Raw genomic sequence first — 18,438 nt, 5'->3', positions numbered from 1 at the left:
GAGGTTTCTTCCTAACAAAAAAGGGAGTTTTTCCTCGCCACTGTCGCAATAGCTACTGCTAATGCTTGCTCTTGAGGCAACCACTGTAATAGTTGGGGCTTCGTAAACTACAGAGTTTGGTCTAGACCTACTCTATCTGTAAAGTGTCTCGAGATAACTCTTGTTATGATTTGATACTATAAATAAAATTGAATTGAATTGAATTGAATTGAACAGGATACGTATACAATGCAAAGATAAAAGAACGAACCAGAAGGGATAAAAAGGGGCCCACAGTTCAATGGTGCCCCAAGGCCCACTAGAGAGTTAATCCGGCCCTGGCCAACATGACCACAATGTAACTAAGCACAAAGGGCTATTGTTATGTTCTTAACAAACCTTTATAGTTTAGGGTTTTTATAAAAAATAGCAAAAAGGCTTTGCCGTTGGGGACAGAGTGTGAGTATTTTACGAAGAAGGATTGTATTTGTAAAATATTTCTAAAGACAACACAATTTCTCACCATAAGATGCTCAGCCTTCATGCTTTGCTGCAAATGCAGCTCATAAGACTGTAAATGTTCCTTCTATACAGGGAAATGATGCATACAACCGGCTGTATGTTACTGAAAGATAAGAGAAGGCAGACATTGGCATTGAAGGCATGCAGTGATGTTCAGCACCAAACCTCCCCACTGCCTTTAGCTGACCTACCACACTTTGACTGACCTTTCTAGAATAAAAGTGCTATGTTAAGTAAATATCTTTCTTTAAATGTTTGTTAATCAATGCCAACATTTATATAAAGTAGTGCCAATTTATGTTGCCTTGTATACAAGTACACTAATGTAGTGATGTTGCATTAACATATTATTTTAGGAAGCAAAAAGAGTGCTACCAGGGTATGGTTAAGAAACCTTCGAAAAATACCTTCCACCACTTGGATCTCTTAGGACTTTTATATGTTAGAAAGAAGACTTTGAGTATTTACTGTGAGTCTTGAGTAATAAAGACGATTTTGTGTTTTAATGTGTGTAAGGTTCACCCCTTTCTTCTCATAAAATGCCTGTACTACAACTGCATAGCTTTCAGTAGTGAAGCGAGCTCAGTTACTTGCTCACAGGGATGGAAGGGTACCAGAGAAGTATTACAGTTTCTCTTCCACTTTGGAGCAGACCTGCCTCCACTCAGACCTTTCTCAGCTTGTTGAGTATCTGACATCTAATCCCACCAGCCTCATTACCGCCTGCAAGGCTGCTGTTGCGACATGACAGTGCAAGCCAGGAGGAGAGTTGCCAGGCGGTTCAGGTGCGGGTCGCGGCCGCTATGAGAACTGCTGTCGGTGTGGACTTTGGCCCTGTCTGACGCTACATCTCTCCACTCCCTATGAAGGACTTTAAAACTCCTCCAACACAACAAAACAATCTGAGTAGTGCGTCAACTGTATTGTTGCTATGGAGCAGAATTGCAGTCTAAGCATCGGTTACCAGTGGTGGAAGAAGTATTCAGATCCTTTACTTAAGTAAAAGTACTAATACCACACTGTAAACATACTCTGTTACAAGTTAAAGTTCAGCAGTGAAAATGTTAGTTAAGTCAAAGTATGTAAGTGTCATCAGGGAAATGTACTTAAAGTATTAAAGTAAAAGTACTCAATGCAGAAAAATCCTCATTTTAGAAACTGGAAAACAATCCAAACTGTTCTGTCAATCAACTAAGTGTTTAATCAGCTAATCATTTATGCCTGTATTTTGTTTTGGTAGTTTAATTTAACAACATGTTTATTTGAAAAATCTTAATTTGTAAAGTAACTAGTAAATAAAGCTGTCAGATTAATGTAGTGGAGTAAAAAGTACAATATTTCTCTCTGAAATGTAGCGGAGTAGAAGTAGAAAGTGGAATGAAAAAAAGACTCAAGTGAAGTACCTCAAATTTGGTATAGTACTTGAGTAAATGTACTTCGTTCCATTCCACCACTGTTGGTTACGCTATGGATTGTGTGTTATAGTGTGTGGGGTATTACACATAATGATTGATCACTCCTTAAGCAAGGCTAACACACAACCCATTTGTTATTTTACAATTGGTACCGTTTAACGAGTCATTTTAAGGCGCACGTATTCCGTTTGAAAATAACTTTACGCTTAGGTCTTTAGTTTAAGTCAAACGTCACAGGCACAGCAACATATTAAATGAATATTACATGTATATATTATATATTACAATATAGGCAAGTCCAAACAAGAATAAAGTGAAGCCAAGACACATAATAGTGTGAATAACTTTACACTCAACTCCACTTTACGCACCACTTCGTGACGAAAACTTCCTAGCGCTGTCCTACAAAAGCTCAGACGAGATGTGGACACGCTGAACACAGTTCAAATATCAATCTGCACATACATACTTTGTACTTCCAATCCTCTTACCTTCTCTATGTCTTCTGCAGGACCCAAAACAGGCGAGACAGGAGAGAGAAACAGCGCACAAAATCCACCACTTGTTGGACAGAGTCATGCTGCTGAACAGGGGGCTGGTCCGCGCTGAATGTAAAGTTAGGAGGAAAACTTCATCAAGTTGTAGGGCTGAAGGTGTGTGTGTGTGTGTGTGTGTGTGTGTGTGTGTGTGTGGGTGGGTGGGTGGGTGGGTGGGTAAGTGGGTGCGTACTTCCGTTTGATAACGCTATGCCAGTCTGCAGGCACTGTGAAATTAAAATTCTCTGTAATTTCCTGGAGGGACACTTGAGGAAATAAAACATTCCCTTTGACTCATGAAGTTTACCAAGGAATTAAAACATTTTTCAAATTTGATCCTGCTGTTTAGCTCTCTCTCTCTCTCTCTCTCTCTCTCTCTCTCTCTCTCTCTCTCTCTCTCTCTGGAACTGAAGCAAGCCATTGCATCTTTTCAACCCCTCAACAACACTTTAATCCGCTGCAATTCTTCTAAAAGTGCTGAGAAATATTCCTCTGAAGCCCATCGCCCAGACCCAGCTGTCTGTTTCATTCAGAACATCCATACCTGAGTTATATGGCCTTTGGAGAGCTTTTCAGCTCCTCCAGGCCTCTGCTAGTGACACTTAACTGTAATTGAGCTTCAAGAAATTATAGTCTGCCAGTTCCTTCGTACCCCATACTTTCATAACATGAATGAATTCATTACACTGTGTTAAAGACCGGTGTCGTCTACCTTACAGATTGTGAAGTCCAAATTTGTGATTTTGGGGACATACAATAAACTTGGACTTGGCTGGTCGTAAGATGAAAGCAAAGGCAATTAAATAGGTTAAAGCCTCCAACTGAGCTTGACTACGTAAATGTGACGTGAGCAACCTGTCTGAAAGTTCTAAGTCTTCTGGTAGCTGTGCCAAGAGAAATCTCAATCATTCCCAATCTTGCAGAGACGGAGAGCGTAGGTATATGTAAGGAGATAACATAGACACAGGCTAATTATTGCTAACTAAAATGCAAGTTAACATTAGTAATTAAACTTAAACAGCTAATGTAAGTCGAAACTGCCTGCGAGCTTCTCCTGTACTATACGGTAATTCCTCTACTATGCGACAGTAACTTGCGTGGTTATGACACAATCGTTAGCCTATTGTTACAAAAACGTCTGCTACGGAGCCATAACGTGAGGTACAAGGTAATGGAGCCTTTTATACATTGTCGTGTTTCTTTAGAAATAAACAATGGACAAATAGAGTGTTTAAACGCTTCAGATGTAAAGTTATTCGCTGTCAAAGTGATGTCAAAATGAATGGCAGTCAATGGAATGCTCACAGCGGGTGAGTGCTAGGTAGCATCAAAATGGCACCATAGGAGGTACGCTTTGTGGAAGCTGGCTTACCCCCTTGATCGTCACCAGGAACAGTTGCTAGGCAACCAGCAGAGACTCCAAGAAGTTACTGGTCCTGGCCACGAAATAGTCAGGCACATGACTCACATGAACAGGTTCGTATAATATCGTACGAAAACTTATGCACAACAATTCGTATTATATACTAGCATATTTCGGCGAACGCCGGCCGGTCATGTGACAACCTGCCTTTACAGTTTATTTAATTTAGCACCGTGAGGTCCTGGTAGTTTCAGCGGCTAATTTTAGCCGACAAAAGATGATCGTCATGCGGCGGTAACAGCTAAGGTTAGGCACCAAAACCATTAGTTAACATTGGAAAAGAAAGTTTGTGGTTTGGATTAAAACACCAGACCCCTTAAGTAGTATTCCTGGGACACCAACATCCGTTTCCTGGGTGAAAGTCTTGTGTTTTCCCCTTAACTTCCTTGGGACACAAACTCTACTCCTCCACTTAAAAGCCCTGTGTTTTATGGAAGTGCCAAACTATACAATGATATTTTGGACAATATGTGCTTCCAAGTTTTATAGCAACAGTTTGGGGAAGGCCCTTTCTACGGAGCCCCCCTGGGGTCAGCTGAGAAAAAAATCTAAACTGTACGCACAGAATAAAAATCCGTGCCCTCGGTTTTATAAACTGTGAGTACGGCTTCATAATCCGTGCCCTAGGTTTTATAAACGTGAGAAAGTTAGAAAGATATTCACAGATTCCAACTTCCGGGATCAATTACTCTATAGCAAAAAATATTCCCCCAAATAATGCATATGCCAATTTTTTAAAAGTAAGTGCTGTAGTAAAACCAGCAGAAGACTAATTATCTGTAAGGTAAGTTTAGAGACACCACTCTTTTTTATTATTAAAATATTAAATGTTTTTGGCAAAAAATATTCCCCAAAATTATATTATGCTTATTTTTGAAAGGTAAGTGCTGTAGTACAACCAGCAGGGGGCCTTCTATGTGCGGAGTAGTTTTGGAGACATGACTCTCTGTGATTATGACATATGTAAAAAAATTTGGCAAAAAATGTTTACCAAAATTATGAATATGCTTATTTTTTAAAAGTAAGTGCTGTAGTACAACTAGCAGGAGACAGGTTATAATTGAGGTAAGTTTGGAGACACTACCTTATTTAATCATTTAATTAATAACTATTTTTGTTGTATCTCTTTTCGGTGTTGTAGCCTAGTTTGTAGACGGTCCCTAAGCCCCTGCTCCTAGAGACCAGTGTTATTTCTCCAGGTTGGAGGACGGCTCGTTTTGATGAAAATGAGTTTGTAGCTCGTTGTTAAACTTACTACGTTAGGAAAGATGCGTCGTTTGTGATTTAATAACATTTCGCTATAGAGTAATTGATCCCGGAAGTTGGAATCTGTGAATATCTTTCTAACTTTGCTCACGTTTATAAAACCGAGGGCACGGATTATGAATCCGTGCTCACAGTTTATGAAACTGAGGGAACAGATTTTTATTCTGTCGCACAGTTTAGTTTTTTTTTCTCAGCTGACCCCGGGGGGGCTCCATACCTTTCCCATTTCAACAGTAGTAAGTTCAGTCTTCTGCTGGTTCAAACTTTGTTTGTTCAGTTCAGTAAAAGAAACTAGGCAGATTTAAGCACTGTTAATAATTTTGAAAGCTCAAAAATCATTAACTTTTCTGTAGCTTTTGCAGGGTTTAATAAAGCTTAAGTTCTAGACAGGAACATGCTGTATAGGGAAGCGGAGCTCCAAAGCCACTGATTCAATCAGTAGAAATAATGATACAGCAGCGACTTAAAGGTGCAATATGTAATACTGCCAGCTAGCGATTAAAATTGTTACTGCAGTCCACTTTCAAAACACTGGAGAGTCGTTTCCCTCTGCCCCCTCCTCCCCAGACTCGAAAATCAGGCAGTGTTGCCAAGTGCGCTTATTATAAGCAACTTTGGGCTTGTTTTTCTGTAAAGTTGCTTACAAATATTGGTAGTCGCGGGTCGCGTTTTTTTGGGCTTGTTCCTAGCTCCATAATAAGTTGTCAAGCAGATATTTTCTATGTTATTTAAACATAGGAGTTTGCCTTACCTGTTCCTTCGGTTCCTTCCCTTTCCCCATACACACAGGAGACAGCAGAATTTTTTTCCCACCCACATCCTGCTTCTAATTGGCTCTGACCCAGATGGCAACGAGTACTAGCCAATCAGAGGCAGAGCAGGGCAATAGTTTTTTTTTTCTGTTTAGGAAAACTTCAGTGAGTGATGAGAAAGATAATGGTGGTGTTATCCTTCATATATATATGGGTTGCCAAACTGTAATACACAAACAAAAATAAGGTAACATTTTTCGACAAGGCAGCACAAATCCTCACGTTATGTGTAACGTTAGCGTTAGCTACTCTAGCTAGCTAGATAACTAGCTACGTTAACATTTGCTAACGTTAACGTTACATCGTTTCACAAGGAAATGCTAACGTTAGAAAATGCAAATTAAACTTTAGCAGTCACGCTAGCGAAAGACTAATCGCATTCGTAAATTCAGTCAATTTAGAGTCAAACTTGCGGTTTGTCATACTGTATAGCTAGCTACCTGTCACGGTGGTTGTTGCCGAGAAAGTCAACCGATGTAGCCCGCCCCCCGGCCGCTCCTCTGGTCGGTAAAGTTAGCAGTTAGCGTGTGTTAGCATGGCGGCGTTAGCCAGCACCAATCGGTATAACTTCACCGGCTGTGTGTGTCAATGTTTTGCCAGTAACTAACCCGATTAACGTTACTCTATATTAATTTAACGAGAGTACCCAAATGTTTAAATTACTTAAAATGCAATTCCCTACTAACGTTGGTATACGTTAAAAGTGAAGCTAGATGCTTACCTGTTCAGAAGGAAATTAGCCAACTCGGTATCTGTAAGTCCTTTTGGTCTCTAAGCTCTCTCCATCTTTCAAATGCATCTCCAATATTTACCCGTGTTTTATTACGCCTCTGGTCAAGCAACTGTTTAGAAACATGCCGAGGTTTTTTAGGTTGTGTAGAAGCCATCTCCCTTGATCCCGTTCGTTTGTGTGCTGCTTCCATGGCTGTACTACAGCTGTAGCGTGCTGTGTTTACGTTTCTACAGGTAAATCTGGCAACCTAGCCTGGCTGTCAAACTGGGCAGTTGATAACAACACATAACAAAAATTCCATCACGGAACGTAAATTTCAAAAAGAAAAAATACTGACATTAGCATTGTTGTCAGAAAAGATAGTATTTCAGCTTAACATGTTTCCTTAATATCTGATGAGGCATTGGTGTCATTTTTGGATTTATTACAGTACATATATTACATATTGGTGTTACGGTTTGGGACATTTCTGTTACCCCTTTGTTCATTTCTGTTGTCTGTATTGTTTATTTGTGTATGTTCTCTTTTGTTGTATATTTTATTCTGTATATTTTTATGCCCCAAGTCTTGTAGATTTCCTGTTTTGTATATTTTCTGTTCCCGGTTGTGCGTTTCCCTGTTAGTTCTGTTTCCTGTTTTATTTTGATAGTCTGTTTTCTGTCTTGTCTTGTCCTGCTTTACTTTGCGTTTTCCTGCCTGTGTGATTGTCTGATGTGCTCCACCTGTTCCCCAGCCCTGGTGTCACCTGTCTTGCATCTTCTCGATACCTAGTTTATTTAGCCCGTGTTTCCTTTGTCTGGTGTCAGATCGTTTTGTATTCCGTTGTGTCCTGTCCCTGTAAGTTTGCTCCTGTTGTTTCCTGCCCGTGTTGCCGTCAGCCTGTTTTTCCTGTTGCTTTTGCTTTTGGTTTTTTCTCTGAGTTTCTTCGTGTGGTTTGCCAGTCTCTGTACTGCCGTTTTCTGTTTTATTAAATCCTGAAGCTCACACCATCTCCTGCCTGCCATTATCTCTCTGCAATTGGGTCCTCAATCTCTCACTAACTATAACAATTGGACCTTTAACCCTTGTGTTGTCCTTCGGGTCACCGGGACCCGAAGGACAACACAAGGGTTAAAGATTCAGTGCTAATAATTAATTTGTAACACCTACTACTTTGGATATTGTTAAATACAATGTCCGTAACTTAAGGTACTCATAGTCTTGATTAAGGGTCTTTGGCTTTTAGATAAATCTGACTGTTGTAATTGTCAAAGATTGATCGAATTTCCGTAGTGATTTTAATGTATTGTATTCTTTATCCGAAAGAAAGGGAAAGATATTCAAAGAAAGTGAAAGATATTCAAAGAAAGTGAAAGATATTCAAAGAAAATGAAAGATCAAAGGAAGTGAAAGATATTCAAAGAAAGTGAAATATATTCAAAGAAAGTAAAAGATATTCAAAGAAAGTAAAAGATATTCAAAGAAAGTGAAAGATCAAAGAAAGTGAAAAATATTCAAGAAAGTGAAATATATTCAAAGAAAGTGAAAGATCAAAGAAAGTGAAATATATTCAAGAAAGTGAAATATATTCAAGAAAGTGAAAGATATTCAAAGAAAGTGAAAGATATTCAAAGAAAGTGAAAGATATTCAAAGAAAGTGAAATATATTCAAAGAAATGGAAAGATACCCAAAGAAAGTAAAAGATATTCCAAGAAAATGAAAGATCAAAGAAAGTGAAAGATATTCAAAGAAAGTGAAATATATTCAAAGAAAGTAAAAGATATTCAAAGAAAGTAAAAGATATTCAAAGAAAGTGAAATATATTCAAAGAAAGTGAAAGATCAAAGAAAGTGAAAGATATTCAAGAAAGTGAAATATATTCAAAGAAAGTGAAAGATCAAAGAAAGTGAAATATATTCAAGAAAGTGAAATATATTCAAAGAAAGTGAAATATATTCAAAGAAATGGAAAGATACCCAAAGAAAGTAAAAGATATTCCAAGAAAATGAAAGATCAAAGAAAGTGAAAGATATTCAAAGAAAGTAAGATATTCAAAGAAAGTGAAAGATATTCAAAGAAAGTGAAAGATATTTCAAACGGACATTGTTCCAAAACTGATGCCCACACTCAAACTTGTTGTGCTGTCCTCAGACAGTGTCACAGTTGCCAAGACAAGCTGGACAAGACTGAGACATGGGGTCCTGGTCCAATTTCCCGGAACAGCTGGGAAAATCTGTGCTGGGAAAGTTAACATTTGTTTCCTCTCCCTGAAGGGACGCTGAGGTGCCATCAAGCCAGCCTCCTAAACCCCAACTGCTCCCATGGAGCTTGCAAACAGCCAACAGCAGAAGAAGTGGTCATACCGGTCAGCTCCCAGGAGTGACTGTGTGGAACTGTAGTAGTGTGATACAGAGGAGGAAAAAGAGCAAAGATGACCAATCCACCTTCCTTTTGGCAAATAAAGGTTTGGAAATACAATAATAAAAAGATAAAAATGCTATATCCCTTATGTCATTAAGATAACTGACTGTGGCAGTCCCTTGGATATGTTATTAACTGTGAGTCAGTTAAATCTCATCAATCCACCCTGAGTAAACTATGACTATTTCATTTTGCATGGGCCTAACTGAGAAATGCTTTTCTTGACAAATAGTGTGTCATCGTTAATAGAGGTGTCATATTCTGAGGTGCAGCCTGCTGTATAGTAGAAACAGAGTAGGGATTTCAGTGCCTCTCAGAGTCAGATATGACGCAAAAAGCAACCTTCAGCGTTTGTACAGAACGCACTGGGCAGAGCAGCAGTTCCGCGGCGCTTTATGATGACGTAGAATTAGGAGCTACAACGGTGGCAAGTAATATGAAAGCCCGAAATTCCGCTTAGGGAGGTTGGTTGGGGTGATGGATGGGTCAAACAACATATGACTTTAACTCCAGAGACCGGGGTTTGTGTCCCGTTCTTGTCCCGCTTGGCACTGAAACGTTCATTTTATAACCGGTGGCAACAGTTGTTTTATGGTAAAAAAAAAAAAAAAAAGAAGCTCCAAAAAAAAAAAAACCCCACTGTGTAATATTGGCTCAGCACCAAATGGCATCCAGACACAGTTAGCGACTAGTTTAGAGGCAGATATTTGCCTCAGGAGTTGGTGGAGACCAAAAACAGAGCCAAAAAGACAGTGAATATTGGACTTACATTTGTCACTTCTCAGAAATGACTCAGTGTCGGTCCATGTCTGCCGGATGTGTAAATTGGCATTTACTTTATAAATTGATATTTCGATGTTGTGTTGACAGCTTGTTGTGCTGCCCCCAAGTGGCCAAAAACGGAATTAATGCAGGTTAAATGTATGTACAGTATAACAAACTAGGCTTAACCCTAAGCCATTTTTTTCCAGTCATTGGTTCACCTGGTCTCCTTATGTAATCATGCTTGTATAACCTCAACCCTGTTATGCACAATCAAGTTATAGACATAATTTCTTTCAGGAGAACCTGGGCTATCAGGATATGTAAGCTGCAGGGATGTCACATGAATGTATACATTGTTATATAGACAAAAAAAGACTAAATGGAAATGGAATCTTACAGAAATGTATTGAAATTGTACGGGGAACAATAAAAACTACGTTTGGCTTTTGAAAATTGTTATCCCAACTCTTGGCAATCAGAGGAAACAAAATAAACTCTGTAACCAAAAAGAATATGAAACTATTTTGATTTTTACCCATTAAAGTCCATACACTTTTATCCAAAACGTTAGTCAATGCATTTTCTGTCTGCTATTAGACATCAGTAGGCCAAATCAAACTCATTTCAACCTCCAGGCTTCATTCTTTATCTATCTGCCAGGAACTTCCAATATACACACACAGACACAGTAAATAAGGCCCTCCTGTATGGGCTCTCCATTCACTGAGCAAACTGAATCCTCAAATTACTTCATGTAATTGGTCGACACAGCTGTCAATCAAGGCGTCACAATCCAAGATGGCACCGGCTTACGCAAATACATTGTTTTTGATACAAAAATGTAACTAAATACAGTAAATAGCCATTCAATCGTGGATTTATCGCTCTGGAATTACTCATGCAAAGTCTCTGAAAAGTCACTGTCGTGGGCTATAAAGGCACTGAATACCTTGTTGTAAAGCTCCAGCTGTTAGCTATAAAGCTAAAAACACTACGAGGGCCTGGGTTGAAAGGTCCCGAAGCAAAGGAGAGATTACGTGAGTTGATTTTTGGATTCATAATTATTTATTTATTTTACAAAGAGACTGTAATTCCATGATGGTTTAATAAAAAAGCTTCTGGGTGGCCTGCAACTGTTGAAATGGTGCATTTCACTGCTTCTAAAGAAAAAAAGGAAGTCTCTACACTGTATTTATCTGGAGATATTAAATATTACATTAAAACACGTAGTTTTGTCCTCGCCGGCGATGCCGGCATATGCATATACAAATAGTAACAATTAACACAAAATGTGTTCAAATTGTGCAGTTAAATGACATCCTGGTGAATCCCAGGACTGTGTGCTGAGTTCAGTCCTCTACTCCCTATACACCTATGACTGCATGCAAGTTCACTGGTCCAACACCATCATTAAATGAGTCGATGACACAACTGTCGCTGGGCTCATCACCAGGGGGGGATGAGTCAGCGTACAGAGACGAGGTACAGAGACTGTCAGAGTTGTGTTCAGTGAATAACCTGTCACTGAACACCACAAAAAACAATGAATTGATACTGAACCTCAAAGAAATGCAACACAGATCCTCCCCTTAGTATAAATGGGACATGCGTGGAAAGACCACAGACACTGAAATGATCAGGAGGCCCAACACAGGGAGAAAGCTGCTGCTGGCTTTTTACCGGGTGACCTCAGAAAGCCTCCTGACATGCTGCATGTCAGTGTGGTATGCTAGTTGCTCTGCTGCAGATAAGAAAGCGCTCCAGAGAGTGGTGAAGACTGCAGAGAAAACCACTGCCTGCCCACTGCCCTCTCTGGAGGACATTACAACCTCACTACCTCAGCCAACCCGTTCTCACTCCGAACTCGTAAAATACAGACGTTTGGGCAGTGGCTGTCAGCATCAGAAGTGACGCAAAAAGCGTCTGTAGAACGCACCGGGGAGAGCTACGGTAGCGAGTAGTATGAAAGGCCGAAATTCCGTGTAGGGAGGTTGGTTGGGGTGGTGGATGGGTCAAACACAGGACTTTCACCCAGGAGACCGGGGATCGTGTCCCACGTGTCACGTTTCCTAAACCCAACCGTCGCTTTCTTCTTTTATTAAACAAACCATCCTGTTATTGTTTTCCTGAACCCAACTGTCCCATTCTTCTTTTCCTAAACCCAACCGTCCCGTTCTTCTTTTCCTAAACCCAACCGTCCCATTCTTCTTTTCCTAAACCCAACCGTCCCGTTCTTCTTTTCCTAAACCCAACCGTCCCGTTGTTCTTTTCCTAAACCCAACTGTCCGTTCTTTTCCTAAACCCAACCGTCCCATTCTTCCCGTGTGTCATGGAAAGGTAAGCCCACCCACAATGTTTTCCTTAACCTAACTGCGTCAAAAGTGATGCCAATAGTCCCGACCAAGCGCGTTTAGATAAAGCGCGTTTAGACATGACGCAAAAGGAGACTTTTAGCGTCAATAACAACGCCAAAGGCACCTGACCAAGTGTGCGTATTTTACGCGATGGGAGTGAGAATGTGTTGCCTCAGCAGAGCCACTGACATCATTAAAGACTCCACCCACCCCGGCCATCACCTCTTTGAACTGTTGCCCACACACCTCCTGATTCAGGGACAGTTTTCATTTTCCCACAAGCAATTTGCACATTTAATACGAAAAAACAATAAGCACTTTCATCCACTCATGCTGCTACGTACCTGCACTTTATTAATAATGTGCAATGCGAGTACATTACTTTACTATTCTACTATTACCATCTCCACATTCTCTGCCATATATGATCTTAGTTTAATGTGTATGTTTTTATGTTTGCACCATAAAGTAGCACTTTTAGTTTAGTTGTATGTACTTACAATGACAATAAAGTCAATTCGGATTCTGATACTGATTCTGTCCAGGGTGGGACTAGTGGTGGCAGAGATACAAAATGACCACAAAAAGATGCAAAATGTCCACAAAGAGTCAGTCTGGTTGCCTTGCTGCTATGTATGAGAGGTGGTGGGCCTTACATGTCTGTGTGCATTGGGATTATTACGAATAATGTGTTTACTATTGCCAAGAACCAAGACTTTAAACGGGACTCTTTACACATGCCCCCCTTCTTTAAAACTGTGCCCCAATCTGGTCTCATTCAAAAATGTCTAAACCCATCACTGATGCTGTCTTGTTTAGGGATAATACCACTCACTTTTAAGATTCCTGAAACAAAATAAACCACACTGGAAACAAGCTGAACTATCTCAACCCATTGACAGATCTGTGCTTGTTATGTGAGCCTTGAAGGTGGAAAAGGTCACTGAATCACAACACCAGTCCACAGCCTTGGCACTTCAGGTCAGTGTGTGCATGCTTGGTTGTACATCTTTGCATGTGTGGGAAGTCAGTGGACAAGAATGTGCCTGTCTGTGAGACTAATCGGGCAGTGCTATTACTCACGCTGTTCAGAGAAACAGTTCCTCTGTGGCCCCCCACCTCTTCATGGAAAGTCTTAGAGTGAGAGAAAGTAAAAGTCACATGGTCAAATCTGCAGAAAAGCTCTGCTGGAATTTCCTGTGTGCTAATTTTCCCACGATATCATGGCCTCAATATTTCTCATTTGAAACCGGACATTTTGGCTTGTAGCAGATGACATGATGTCATTGTTTGGCTTTCGTTCTCAAGCACGGTCCTCCTGGTACCTTCAGAGATGAATGCCGCTCCTTGATTTTATCTGTCTACAGGGGGAAACAATATGCCCCCAAACACCTTGCATAAAAAAAGCAGCTGTGGGGAAAACACTGCTGTAACATCCATTGCCCGCAGGTGGCTCAACTATTAAAATTGCAGCAGCTACTGTAATACTTGCATGTCTCTTAAGACAATGGCTTCCCAACCTGGGGGTTGGGACAAAACCTCAAGATAAATCGGAGGGGTCCCAAGATGATTAATAATATAGGAAAGGGGAACACACTATTTTTCTGACTTAAGTCGTCGTTCTTTTGGAATGCTGGAGGATTTCTACCTCCACCATGCCCTTTAAAAGGACTATCTGACAAAACTATCTAAAAAGGAAACATCAATCTTTGGTTTCTACTGCGCGTAACTCAAAGATTTAAGCAACCTGTTAGGCGGTAGACATTGCTTGGCTATAAAAGTCAAAATGAATGAAGCAGTGCTTAAGGGGGTGACATCAACATGTCTACATCTGGAAGTCTAGTCTACCGCTGCCATTACTTTTCTTTCCAACGGGTGGTGCAGGTTAGCATGAAAACTGGGCTGACAATGACCAAACAGCTCCACCTTGTTGAAAATCAGCAGGCTGCTAAAAAACTTTAAGTGTGGGTTTGTGAGTTAGTGAAAGAGTTACAAACCAATTTAACAATGTATTTTCATTATTCCATACATACTTGCATGTCAGTCCACTAACAAAAGTGCACCCAGTTGCTTAGTGTCTGTAGGTTCTGCTGGGTTGAAGTCTTCAAAGCCATCATTTTCAGTCCTGTTGCAGCACTCCCCAAAAGACTTGGATTAAGCCCAGCTCAAGATAACTTCATCCTGTCATACCCTGTTTGTTTTAGATAACACTTGCAGTGCTTTAGCTCCATCTACTCCTCTGCTGCAGCCATTCATGTCTCAAGTTATAATGAAAAGAAGTTTTAAAAATAGTCAAAGTGGCGTTGGTGGGACAACTCAGTATGAGTGATTTAGCAAGGCGAGTAATGAAGGTTAATGTTTTGAGGCCAAGGGCTTCCAGTGAGCTTTATTGTGGTAATGCTTTTCGAATAACACATCCCTTTTATAAAAGTTCAACTTCAAAAAATGGTGCTCCTTTATAAAGTTACACAAAGCAGCCAATCATTTACATATGCACTTCACAGTGAGTTAACCTTCAGGTCAATAATTAATGGAATGATTCAGTAGAAGTGGCCGTTTTGACAAAGGCTGATCCTGTAGGTGGTGGATGAGAGAGCAAATACTTGAACACAGGCTTGCAGTGTGGGTTGAAATATGTGGACACTTGATTAATCAAGGTGCGGAGCACGATTCACAGCTACAACACCTGGTAGCTTTAATGTGAAACTCCCCTGCTGGATTCTGTAACAACCCAGTGCACCTCATTGTCTTTCACAATATAATCTTTGTAACTTTTCAGGGCTCAAGGGGCTGCTGAATAAGCAGCTCTTTTTGATTTAAATGATGCCACGGTTACGGTCCAAACAATAACACCTACCACAGTGTTACAAAATGTTCATTCTTTCACTGCCACAGCCCAAACTATTGATATGTTTCATACTAGGAATCGGTTATCAACACTGACATAGGTGGTTACAGTATTTTCCCTTGGTTTGTGCAACACTTAGGTGCAGGTATTTGGCGGGGTTAGGGGTCCTGCCTCAAGAAAATGTGCAATTTTTTCAATAAAAAAAGCAACGTCCCCATACATTTTGTGTCTCTTTGTGGGATTTTGTTCCCTTGTGGATTTTTGCTTCTCTTTGTAGTTGCATTGTGTCTCATTTTGGTAGTTTTGCATCTCTTTTTCACATCTTTTTGTAGCATTCCCAAAGCTAGGGTAGATAATAACTAAACTACAGTGGCCGACAGGGGCAAACGCCCTGCAACTTAAGAAAACACACGCAAATAGACAAAACACAAGCAAATTAAGAAAACAACTTCATTAATTTGACAACACATGCGCAGCATTCAGCAAACACGCTGCAAATACACACAACACAACCAAATACATAAACGCACTGAAAATAAAAAACGATGCAAAAAGAAAAGCACGTAAACCCCGAAAAAAGAAGCGATGCAAAAAGAAAAACAACTTCATTCATTTGACAACACATGCGCAGTATTCAGCAAACGCACTGCAAATACACACAACACAACCAAATACATAAACGCGCTGCAAATACATACAACACAACCAAATACATAAACACGCTGCAAATACACACAACACAACCAAATACATAAACACGCTGCAAATATGAAACGATGCAAAAAGAAAAGCACACAAACCCAGAAAACAAATGCAACAAAAAAACGCAGCATCTAGATTACGCAACGGAAGTTCTCCAGATCTCTAGAGGGAGCAGTTAAGTGGAACAGCTGGATTTTCGACCCCACGGGGAGAGAGAGAGAGAGAGAGAGAGAGAGAGAGAGAGAGAGAGAGAGAGAGAGAGAGAGAGAGAGAGAAACTGCATAGACTGTAAATATTAAGTCTGTTTGAGATATGTTTTCTCTCGTTTGGTGGGTGTGTCTCGGCTCAGGTCAGGTGATACTCAATCAGCAGAGACGTCTGTAAACTCATGGTGATAAAACATTTAAAACTGCATCAGTTTAATGTTGACGTTTGTTTAAGCCATATTACATGAGAGGGTTTAATTTTGAGGTCCGAAAGGCGCATTACTGAAGTATAGGCCTTCTCAAGTGTAAAATTGTGATTATACAACGGTTACCAACTAAATAAGTGATCAACCTATATTGTGGAGCAAATACAAAAAACAGACAGGATTTCTAGTCCCTCCCTGTTTAGTAAACCAGCCAATTCACCGTGGGATTTATCAATCTGAATAAATCCCGCCTGCACATATAAACACAAAACTGCTTTGCTAACTCCATCATGTTGTAAGTAAGACATCTGCTGAAAGGTTATTGTATTCATTAGCATGATTGCTGTACTGTTTAGTTCACAAACATCCAACACACCAAAGTACAAAGACATAGCGGACCAGACGCGAGCTTTTATTTTGAAAAGTCGAAGTTCGGGGACGGCACCAGCCGGGAGGGAATGAGACGGGAGCATAGACTGTATATTATTCAATATATTACGTTATTAATAATAATAATTATAATATTAATTTAATATACGTTATGTCTATGGAGTTCTCCAGGCTGCAGCCATACCTGACTCTAATAAAAAGGCAGAGCGCTCTCTCCCCGTGGGGTCGAAAATCCAGCTCTTCCACTTAGCTGCTCCCTCTAGAGGTCTGGAGAACTTCCGTTGTGTAATCTGGATGCTGTGTTTTTTTGTTGCATTTGTTTTCTGGGTTTACGTGCTTTTCTTTTTGCATCGTTTCATATTTGCAGCGCGTTTATGTATTTGGTTGTGTTGTGTGTATTTGCAGTGCGTTTATGTATTTGGTTGTGTTGTGTGTATTTGCAGCGCGTTTATGTATTTGGTTGTGTTGTGTGTATTTGCAGTGCGTTTATGTATTTGGTTGTGTTGTGTGTATTTGCAGTGCGTTTATGTATTTGGTTGTGTTGTGTGTATTTGCAGTGCGTTTATGTATTTGGTTGTGTTGTGTGCATTTGCAGTGCGTTTGCTGAATGCTGCGCATGTGTTGTCAAATTAATGAAGTTGTTTTCTTAATTTGCTTGTGTTATGTCTATTTGCGTGTGTTTTCTTAAGTTGCAGGGCGTTTGCCCCTGTCGGCCACCGTACTAAACAACACTCAAAAAGATAAAGACAAAACTGCTGCCCAAACCTGCTAGGTAATGGTGTGCGTGTGAGTTATATGTAAATACAAGCTGCTGTTGCTTAGATATAAAGACAAAATGACACAACACCATGCTGTACATAACTGCACATGTTCATAGTCTATCACAGCTGTTCCCTGGGCATCATCTGAACCCAGGTTGCATTAACCAAGTATCCTTTGAGACACTTTGAGATGATGTGTCATTTTGCATCAGGAGAAAGACATTATATTATGCTCCTTAATATATAATATGCTGCTGATGCTTGCTCGCTGAGCTACATGCCACAAGTCAATGCAGTAACAGATTCAATTGCATTGATGGATGAGTGCATTTTAATTGGGTTTTCTTTCCTATGTTAAATTAAATTGTATGTTATGCAAGTGAAAACAAGAACAATTTAATACAATTAGGTTGACATCCCCACTGCCATCAAGTATCACAGTCATATAACGTGGCCACCATGTTGTGAAAGGGCATTATTGAAAAGTAGTTAACAAAGTAGGCTTATTGGACAAGTAATTCAAACCCAGACACAAAAGATAATCTGTCAGTTAAAGTCTACAAATCTGTCCTGGAAAACAAAGAGCTGCTTCCCTCTCTAAATCAGTGGGTCCCAAACTTTTTCACCCACATCGCTATCAGATGAACTCAAGTGCCCCTTTAATCAACAGTCAAAATGAATTAATTTTAAGTGTATTTAAGAAAATCCTACAAAAGTGGATATTGTTTTATATCTATATATATATATCTATATATATATATATATATATATCTCACATACTTGAATTGTCAATGTTTAAGTTGGTTTGGTTAAGTTTGCAGTCAGGATCCTACTGGAGTGGCAGAAGCTCAACTTTTATTTATCCATTAGGTTATCTTTGGTTTTCTCTTTCAACTGTTTATCCATTGGCTAGCTATGCCTATGTTTGTAATGTGTAGCTAGTCATGTTTATCCATTCCTTTTTAGCTAGTTAACGTTTGTCCATTACTTTTAGTAATAGTAGGGGGGGCGTTTGTGATCATGCACAACAAAACATGCAATAATTGAATCCCCCTTTCACTACCATGGAGTGGCTATAGTGCCACTCGGCCAGTCATACCAAAACACTAATTTATGAAC

General features: G+C 39.9%; 1 protein-coding gene across 1 annotated transcript in view; it reads right to left on the bottom strand.

The window, feature by feature from the left end:
- The window catches only part of tfpia (tissue factor pathway inhibitor a), a 77,322-nt gene extending 74,691 nt beyond the window's left edge, over positions 1–2,631 (bottom strand). Inside the window, exon 1 of the mRNA XM_031296525.2 lies at positions 2,408–2,631. Within this exon, the coding sequence (XP_031152385.1) occupies positions 2,408–2,495 (88 nt within the window). The 5' untranslated portion in view covers positions 2,496–2,631. The remainder of the gene's footprint in view (positions 1–2,407) is intronic.
- Between the last annotated feature and the right edge of the window lie 15,807 nt (positions 2,632–18,438).

The sequence above is a fragment of the Sander lucioperca genome, chromosome 8 (genome assembly GCF_008315115.2).
Source record: "Sander lucioperca isolate FBNREF2018 chromosome 8, SLUC_FBN_1.2, whole genome shotgun sequence".
NCBI lineage: Eukaryota > Metazoa > Chordata > Actinopteri > Perciformes > Percidae > Sander > Sander lucioperca.
Note: the sequence above shows the minus strand (reverse complement) of the source record. Positions and strands in the feature narration are given on the sequence as shown.